General features: G+C 54.0%; 1 protein-coding gene across 2 annotated transcripts in view; it reads right to left on the reverse strand.

Annotated features, from left to right (window-relative positions):
- The window catches only part of Ndrg4 (NDRG family member 4), a 40409-nt gene extending 31701 nt beyond the window's left edge, over positions 1-8708 (reverse strand). Inside the window, exon 1 of one of the 2 annotated variants that reach the window (XM_023709274.1) lies at positions 8268-8708. In XM_023709274.1, the coding sequence (XP_023565042.1) occupies positions 8268-8304 (37 nt within the window). In that variant the 5' untranslated portion in view covers positions 8305-8708. Of the gene's footprint in view, positions 1-7441; positions 7622-8267 lie in introns of those variants that run through there. The other variant, XM_023709275.1, reaches the window with a different exon arrangement.
- Positions 8709-8719: the final 11 nt, after the last annotated feature.

The following is an 8719-nucleotide window of genomic DNA, read 5'->3' on the forward strand; positions in this document are numbered from 1 at the left end:
CACACACACACACACACACACACACACACAATAAATGTTAAAATAAAAAAAAATTAAAAATAAATTAAAAATAAATCAGGGTAGTCAGAAGATGTGTCCTCCTACTGGAGGAGAGTTAAGCTTGGGGATGTCAGACAAGGGGGCTGGGCCCAGGGCACAGAGGAGGAAGGCTGGGAGGCCACACCCATGTGCCTGGAGCAAAGTAGGCAGGGGAAGGAGGGAGAGGCCAGAGCGCCAGACTCACTGAGCTCATAGGGAACCTCAGCTTTGGCTCCGAGTGTGAAAGAGCCTCACAATTTTCAGCAGAGCAGTGTTGTGATAGCATTTTCATCACACGGGGTGCCGCCTCCTGCAACATGCGGGTCACAGCTGGGGTGAGACCAGAAAGAGGGAAAGCTGTCAACATGGCGCCCAGCAAGAGCTGCACTGGTGGCCTGGCTGGCCAAGAGCGGCAGTGGGCGGGGCTGAGGAGTCCTCAGAGCTGGGATGCGTCCTGCAGGCAGGGTTGCCGACAGCAGATGCATCTGATGAGGGTGACGGGACAAGAAAAGTGAAGAGTGACCTAAGGGCGGCCTGAGCTCCTGGAGGTAGAGGGTGATTGTTCAGGAAGAAGAGAGCTGGAAAAGATGAGGGAGTTGGTTTTAACCTTGAGCTGGGTGGAGGTGAGGTGGGCAGGTGGGTACAGTCTGTATGCAGACCTTGAGGAAGCTTCAGGCCTGGAGGTTGCAGGTCTAGGAACACCTCTATCCCGATGGTGTTTGAGGAGGCCAGGCAGGGCCAGCTAGTGAGGGGCAAGGCGGGAGAGGATGCCCCAGGACAGATCCCTGGGAAAATGGAAATCAAAAGAAACGAACAAGAGTGAGAACCATGGAGGTAGAAGGGAATCCGAGGAGTTTCTGTCCTAAAAATCAAGTGGACAGAGCACAAAGCCTGGTCTCTGAGATGGTTCAGGAATGAACATGGTGCACAGTCACAACCAGGACTTAGTTGAAATCCTTGGAGAAGAGAAATTCTGTGCTGGTGATACAAAGAGAAAAACTGGTCTTGGGTGGGTGATCTCCAAACGATAGAGGGAACCTCCAAATGACATAGGGAAAAACGAGCTCCCGACCTGACCTGGACAAGTCGTGTTTGCTAAAACTGAAGAATGAATTTTAGGAACAAAGGAGGTTATAAGCAGAACATATTTATTGAGGGAAAGAAAGCTCCTGTCCAAGAGAGGGACAGGAGGGGGCCCCCTGAGCAGGTTGTTCCCTGGGAAACTCTCTCTTCCAGGGACTTTTATAGTATAGAAAATGGGAACTCAGCTTAGGTGGATGTGGGGTGGGACAAAACTATGGTCAATCAATAGGATTACAAGCACCATTGCTCAGGTAAGATTGATTAGGCCCAGGACCAAATGGGGCAACAGGTCACATAGCAAGTGGGCATGAATGTAAAATGGGACCTTATCTGGTATCCATCAGACAATGATTCTTCCTGGGTAATGATCAGTTCTGGATGACAATCTTTAGGGAGGTTAGCATTTGTTTGGTTTTTAGGTCTGGCTCACAGCAGGAGCATCCGTCCTAGGTGACTGCTCTTTGTTATCCCTTCGAGGGCCTGGCCCTGTCTGCTGCCTATAATATTTCTATCTAACTCGGCTGCCTGCAACACTGGGACTACCAGGAGGATGGTCTGTGAGTCAGCAGCCATCTTGTCCTCATAAGGAAGGCCCTGACTTAGAACTCAATCAATCCAAACCACCAATCAGGAATAGGAGAGAGATTAAGCCTAATGACCTCGTGTACAGGGTGCTGGCCATGGACACCTCCCCTCCCCTTCTTGTACCAAGAAACCTGACAGCACCTCTAAGTTCTTTTTTTCCAGCATGGTCTCCAGGGCCAAGTGAAGCCCACCACTCTCCCTATCCTGCTGGCAATCCCACAGGGCAGTGGGCCCAGTGGGGGCTTCTCAAATAGCCACCCCACTGTCTACCTAGGGCAATCCAGGAACTGCTAATGGATGGTGAATCCTAGGCAGTGACAAGGCAAGTCCCCAGGGCATCCGGGGCCACGCGGCCATTACTCTCTCTGCCCTAGCCTGGCATGCTGACTACACAGCAAACACCCTGCAGCTGGAAAGGGCTTTGGGGGCAGCAGGCCCAGCACTGGGTGGATGAGGAAAAAGCTGGTCTCACCTGACAACTCCAAAGAAGAGCCAGCTGCCATGCCTGTCCCCACCCCAAGGCCCAGCCCCAACACTCATATCTACTCCAGAACCCCAAGGGGATGGCACAGCTAAGAGTCATTTCCGGCACCCATAAGCCTGGTCACTACAACTGTCCGAAGGACTATGGGGTGCAGATTGCAATGGGGGCTTCAAACCTTGGACCTGGCTACAGGACCTCCCAACACACTCTGAGGGGACAGCATCCCAGAAATGTTCCTTCTGAAGAGGTCCCCACACTGTCTAGGACAGAGCGAGTTAGAGCATTAGCACTCCAGTTCTTGGGTGAAAGGGACAAGCATAGAGTGGCCAGGCTCAGCCCAGGACCACTGGCAGGATGGGCAGAGCCAGGTTTGCAGACCCCAATCCTGGGGGGTGGAGGCTGCACCACAGTTGTACACATCCCAGGGGATGGTTTCCAGGGACTGTGGACAAAGCACCACAAACCTGGTGGCTTAAAGAGTCAGGCGATTATCTGCTTGCAGCTCTAGGGGGCAAAATCTGCCTTTAGCACTAATGGCCCAAGGCTAAGGTGGTCCCCTCTGGACTTCTCTGGGGAGCTGTCCCAGGCTTTCCCAGCTTCCAGGACTGCATCCCTTGCCTCTCCTCCCACAGTGGAGCATCTTGCCACAGCCAGCATCGCCCTTCTGTGCTGACTGCCTCCTCCTCCTCCTCTTCCCCCTCCTTGTCCTCTCCCTCTTCCTCCTCCTCCTCCTCTTCCTTCCTCCTCCCAAGGACACAAGGGCCCACATGGATGATCCTGGGAAAGTTCCCTGTCCAAGAGCCTTAATTTAATCTCATCAGCACTTTTTTCCATGTGAGGCAGCGCTCCCGGATTCTGGAGATGAGAATCTGGGGACCTCTGGGGGCTGCGATTCACCCAGCACACCTTCAGCACTGGAGGGAGAAACAGGCCTGGACTTACCGTAGGAGGCTGAAACAGGACCTGAACCCAAAGCCCCAGCTCTGCCTATGTTGTCTGTGTCGGGTAGGGACATCCTCCCTGAGACGTACAGCACCAACCCCAGCATCCACCTGGCTCTCCTCCTTCCCCTTTCCTCTGGGCACAGAGGACTTCAGTGCCACTGTACAATGGAATTCCCACGGAACTGGCTCTTGGCACAACCAAGGCTCAGTGCTTTCTTCTGGGCATTAACTAATTTTTAGTTAAAAAACCAAAACACCCAGAACTTGAAGCTATGACACACACTTGCAGGCACAATTAACTCAGGAGGCTGAGGCAGAAGGACTATAAATCCAAGGTCAGCCTGGGCAATTTAGCAAGACTCTGTCTCAAAAATAAAAAGGCCTATGATGTAGCTCAGTGCTCTTGGTACTGGAAACAGAACAAAACCAGAATCTGAACTTCCTGTAATACACACTCACTGAGGAAAAACATGACAAAAGAAAATGGGGGGAAAATGACATTCCTCTGTGACCTGGAGGAAACCCCTGTGAAGGTGCCAATTCTGTCTTTCTATTCATTTTTCAATGCTCAGCTATACCTTGAAAAAGATATTTTTAAAAGCAAAAAAACACTGCTTTGAAATATCTTTTGGACTCTGTAGCCAGATATCCTGGTTCAAATTCCAGTCAGCCACCAACCATCTGCGTGACCTTTGGAAAATTATGTAACAGATCCGTGCCTCAGTTTCCTTATCTGTAAAGGAGGAAATATCAGAACACAGCTCCTGAAGTTGCTATGGTGATGAATTAATGTAAAGAAGGCTCTTAGGGCCATGCCTGGCACACGGCAAATGCCACACACATGTGAGCTGTCATCACCATTATTATCACACTATTAGGGGACATCTGTTCAGGTGGCTCAGTAACCCTGGCAGCATAATCCACAGCTTCCTGTGAGTTATGGGATTTCAGGAATGAAGGCCTGCTTCTTCAGCTAGGCTGTTGTTTCTATTTTGTTTCTTCCATAAACAATGTAGGATCAACACCCTTGAACAAACACCTCTGCACACATCTTTATTTGGTCCTAAAAATTCAACTGCTGAGTCACAGATCATACATATTAAGCTTCTGATATACTGTTGCCAACGTGCCCTTTGGAAGAGTTGCACAAGTCCCCTGCCCACCTCCCCACAGCCACCCCACCCCGTGGCCCCCAAGGGCTGGACCCAAGGACTTGCTCAGCTTCCCGCTCCGCTCCCCCAGCCAGCCGCAGCTCCAGGACCGCTCGTCAGGAAAGTCGTGATGTTTGCTGTGAATGAACCGGGTGTGAGGATTCAGGGGCCTCAATTAAGCGTCTGAGGAAAGACGCAAATGTATGCCTCAGTTTCCCCTCATGTAAAATGTGGGTCTCTACCTGGCAACAATAAAGCACTATTTAAATGTAAGTTGTAAAACTGTGTGGGGCTCTGTAGTCTATGCATGAAAATAAAAAAGAGAAAAATTCTACACAGAACTAGCAAAATTTTTGCTTTTTAATCACACATCAGGTATATTTTTAAAAATTACCAAGATTTGATATTGAGGCTCCCAAGGGATCTCGCAGTCTCAAACCTCCCATTGTAGAGCTCTCCAAACCACCTCGGAAACAGTGTTTGAGTACAAACGCACAAAAATAATTACCTTCCACTGCAAACAGACGGATGTCCCACTTTCCTGCCTCACACTACACAACGAAAGTCACCTCGCTACCATAGTGCTAAGACACTGCTGCCTGCAGGGAGCCAGCATGCAGGTGCGGTTTCAGGCTGCGCTTCTCCAGTATCGTCTCAGCTTTCCCTGTGCTCACAAGGTGGACCCTGTTCCCAAGTTACTAATAAAGAGACCCAGGCTCCCAGCTACTACTAAGGAGACCCAGGAAGTCAGGAATTTGTCCAGGAGCTAAACAGCAAGGAGGAGACCCAGGGACTCACATCCCCGGATTGCAAAACCTGGGGAGTTTCCTGAGTCTCCCATGACACTATCACTGCCCTCTTTGCTCCACACCAAAGATACACAGGGTCTGGCTGCAACAGCTCATAAGCACCTTTGCAGTCCCTTCTGCTGTCAGAGCTGAGGCTGTCTGGCCTGAAGGGCACAACCCTGGATGCCACCTCCATCCCAAGTGATGGGAACCTGAGACTTCAGTAAAGTCTCCCAGAGGGGCCTGGACTATGCAGAGAACCCAGGGACATAACCAGGACACCCAGAGGAAGGGACTCTGGATACTGGGGTCAAAGGGAGGAGACCCCAGGACACTGAGGAGGCAGCTCAAGGACTGCAGTTGCCACTTGCTGACCACCTGCTGGACACTGCCCTGGATACTGGCACAAATATGTACCTACCTCTAAAGGACCCAGGTACCATGGTACCACTCACAGTGCACAAATCGAGGCACAGAGCAGCTAAGACTTGGCACCTCAGGCCCTAGGTACCACTCCTCATCAGCACTTGGCTCGAGGCGGCCCCCACTGCTTCTCAGCTGCATGAACTGAGGATGGGCTAGCTTCACCAGTAATATGGGCAAGAAAATAAAATGGAGAATGGGCAAATATACATAGAACTAAATAGAAAAGTTAACAAAGAAAAGGTTCAGTAAAGCAATTTCCAAGGGCCAATTTCTGAGGGGGCAGGCGGTTAGAGACCTCTACAAAAGCATCCGGGAAGCACAGCTGAGGAGCGGGCTCAGTGGTTCTGAACTCAGTCAGAAAATATTGAGCGGGGCTGGTAAGATGGCTCAGTGGTCTAAAGCACCTACTTAGAACAAGCTAAGCTAAGCAAAGCACAAGGACCGTGGTTCAATCCCCCAGCACCACATGCCAGCCAGCCCCGCCCCCTGGTGGGCTGAGCTGGCCACACACACACACACACACACACAAAATAAATAAATAAATAAATAAATGAAAATATTGAGCACCTGCTGCAGGTCACTACAGTAGATGTGCCACCAGCCTGGGGGTGGTGAGCTGCCTGTCATCTGAAGGGAGCCACAAGTCAAAATCTGAATGCGGCATAGGAGCAGGGATTAAGAGGGTGAGACAGATCCAGAGCCCCTAGCAACCACCCACTGAAGGACAGGTGGATCTCCATGACTGGGACAGCAAAACTGAGGAACCAGAAGGGTGACACACACTGAAAGGTGCCCCTTAGGGCACAGCTCCCAACTAGGTATCACCTGTACTGCGTTAGCAGTCCTCCCATCTCCTGTGGAGGAGTCAACAGCTCCATCATCAAAATAAGAGCTGAAGGTAGAGAGGGTGCTGTGAGGCTGGAGCTGGAATCTATCTGTGTAGCAAGGAAGAGGACAGCAGAGAGCTGGACAGAGAAATAAGACCACAGAGCGGAGGAGCTATCACTTCCAGGCCAGGTTTGAGGTAAGCTAGGAGCCTGTGACTGATCACAGTGACTGAGAGAGTCCTGTCCCAGCTTGACCAGGGCCTAAAGAGCCTGAGCCCATGTCATGTGGGAGGAAGGGTCCTAACCCAGCACCCAGGAGATGACGACCTCAAAGCCCGATGCCGTTGGGTGTGGTGGCGCAGGCCTGTAATTCCAGCACTCAGGAGGCTGAGGCAGGAGGATCATTGTGAGTTTGAGACCAGCCTGGGCTACAAAGTGAGCCTGAACTGCAGAGGGAGACCCTGTCTCAAAAAGACACACACACACACACACACACACACACACACACAAAGCCTGACCTCTGCTGGATCCCCCTATACTTCTCCTCCAGACCCTCTAGAGGAAAGAAGAGGTGGGGGCGGGGATGACAGCCCATGCAGTTCCTTCCGCCCAGGAAGGGCCCTAAAGCCACCATATAAACTTTCCCCCAGGTTAGCAGGTCCAGAGCTGTGCAGCTTCCTTCAGAGTCCATGGGCCAGGCCTGCCCCAGGTGAGCACCATGAGCAAAGGTTAGCAAGAATGGGGGTGGGCTCACCACCATGGATGACTGGGCTCAGACCCCACAGAGCGCCAGCCAGGGTCCAGAGCCCAGCAATGGTACCCACCTTCCCTCTGTGTAAGCCCACAACAACCCACAGTGGAGTTAGTGACATGGCCTAAACCTCTTCCCAGGTCCTACTCCACCCTGCAAAGCCCACTCAGGCACCTCAGCCACCATGCCAATACTGGACCAAGCCCCTCACCTCACAGTACACACAGGCCATTCCATTTTCTCTGCGCCATGTCGCTCTCAACGAACAGAAATCCTGTCACTTATGTCTCTAAATGCTGCCACTAGCTCTAACCTCTGTTCCCCTTCCTCCCCAGACCCTGTCCAGTTTTACAGACTACCTACACTTTAGGGTCCTTTAGGGCAGGGGCCAGACCGCTAGTTACCAGAGGCCCTCAGCCGGAGTGTGCATTCTCCATGTTCGTCCACTGGACAGACTGAGCACCCACAAATCCCCGGTCCGGGCGGGGGGCCTTTGGCTCCTGTCTGGCTTTCTCTACAGCTCTGCTTTGGCAAGAACACAGAAGCCACCGGGCTACTGAGCTTCAATGCCCAATGCCTGGCTGGCCTCCCTGGCTGTGCACTACCCCTGTTCTAACTCCTTGTCCACTTCAGAGCCTTGCCTGGAACTCTGGCGCGGGTTTCCAGCCGGCATCGAGTTCCTTCAGCGGGGCCCGACCTCACAGCCCCGTCGTCACGGTTTATCTGGCCACCCACTTCCCAGGTCATTTGGGCTCTGTGCCCAGCAAAAAAAAAAAAAAACAAAAAAAAAACTTCTTTCCCTGGAGAAGGGCGGCTCCGGTCGCCAGGAGCCACAGCTCGGGTCCTGCTGGGAGCTCTGGAGCTGTCTTCCCTGGGGACGAGGGCAGTGAATGGAGTTAGGGATCTCAGCTCCCTCGGGGCTCCGAGAGAGCTCCGCCAGTGGGAGACGCCAGAGGGCCGCCCTGCTGACCCTCGAGTCAGCCGCGAGAGCGGCACCGGCCGGAAGCCGGGGACCCCGAGGGCACGGCGGCTGGCACAGCAGGTAGCTCCCAAGGAGGGAATCAACGAAATCTCGAGGTTTCCGCTCCCCGTCCCGCTTGGACCCGACCCGTCCCAAGCCCGGGCCACCGCGTCCAGAGCCCGCCCCAGCTAGGAAGCGGCGGGGGACGAGGCGGGCAGGGCCGCGTACCTGTGAGCAGCTCGAGCCTGTGTCCGAGCACCCTCATCGCGGCGGCAGCGGCGGCGGGAGCGCGGCCGGGACGCGAGAGCAAAGCGGAGCCGAGCGAGGCACAGCCAAGCGGAGCAGCAGCCCGCAGCCGAGCGCCGCCGCCCCCTCCACGGCGGGTTAAAAAAAATCCACCAACTGCGCCGCCGCGCACCCCCAAGGCGCCCGCCGCCACCTGGCCCGGGTGAGCTCCCGCAGGCGGAGGGAGTGGGGACGCTGCGGGGGCGCCCGGGAGGAAGCCCGCACCCTCCGCCGAACAAAGGGGCCGCCGCCCTCGGGCGTCGCGGTCAGGGAGGCGCGGGCAGCCAGGCCAGGTCCCCCAGGTCGCCCGCGTGCAGACTGCCAGGAGCCGGGCGCCGCCCTCGCGTGGGTGGGAAGGGACTGCTGGCCAAGGTGCGGGGCAGGACTCCGAGGCC

Source organism: Octodon degus, unplaced genomic scaffold (genome assembly GCF_000260255.1).
Source record: "Octodon degus isolate 3935 unplaced genomic scaffold, OctDeg1.0 scaffold00011, whole genome shotgun sequence".
In the NCBI taxonomy this organism is placed as follows: Eukaryota; Metazoa; Chordata; class Mammalia; order Rodentia; family Octodontidae; genus Octodon; species Octodon degus.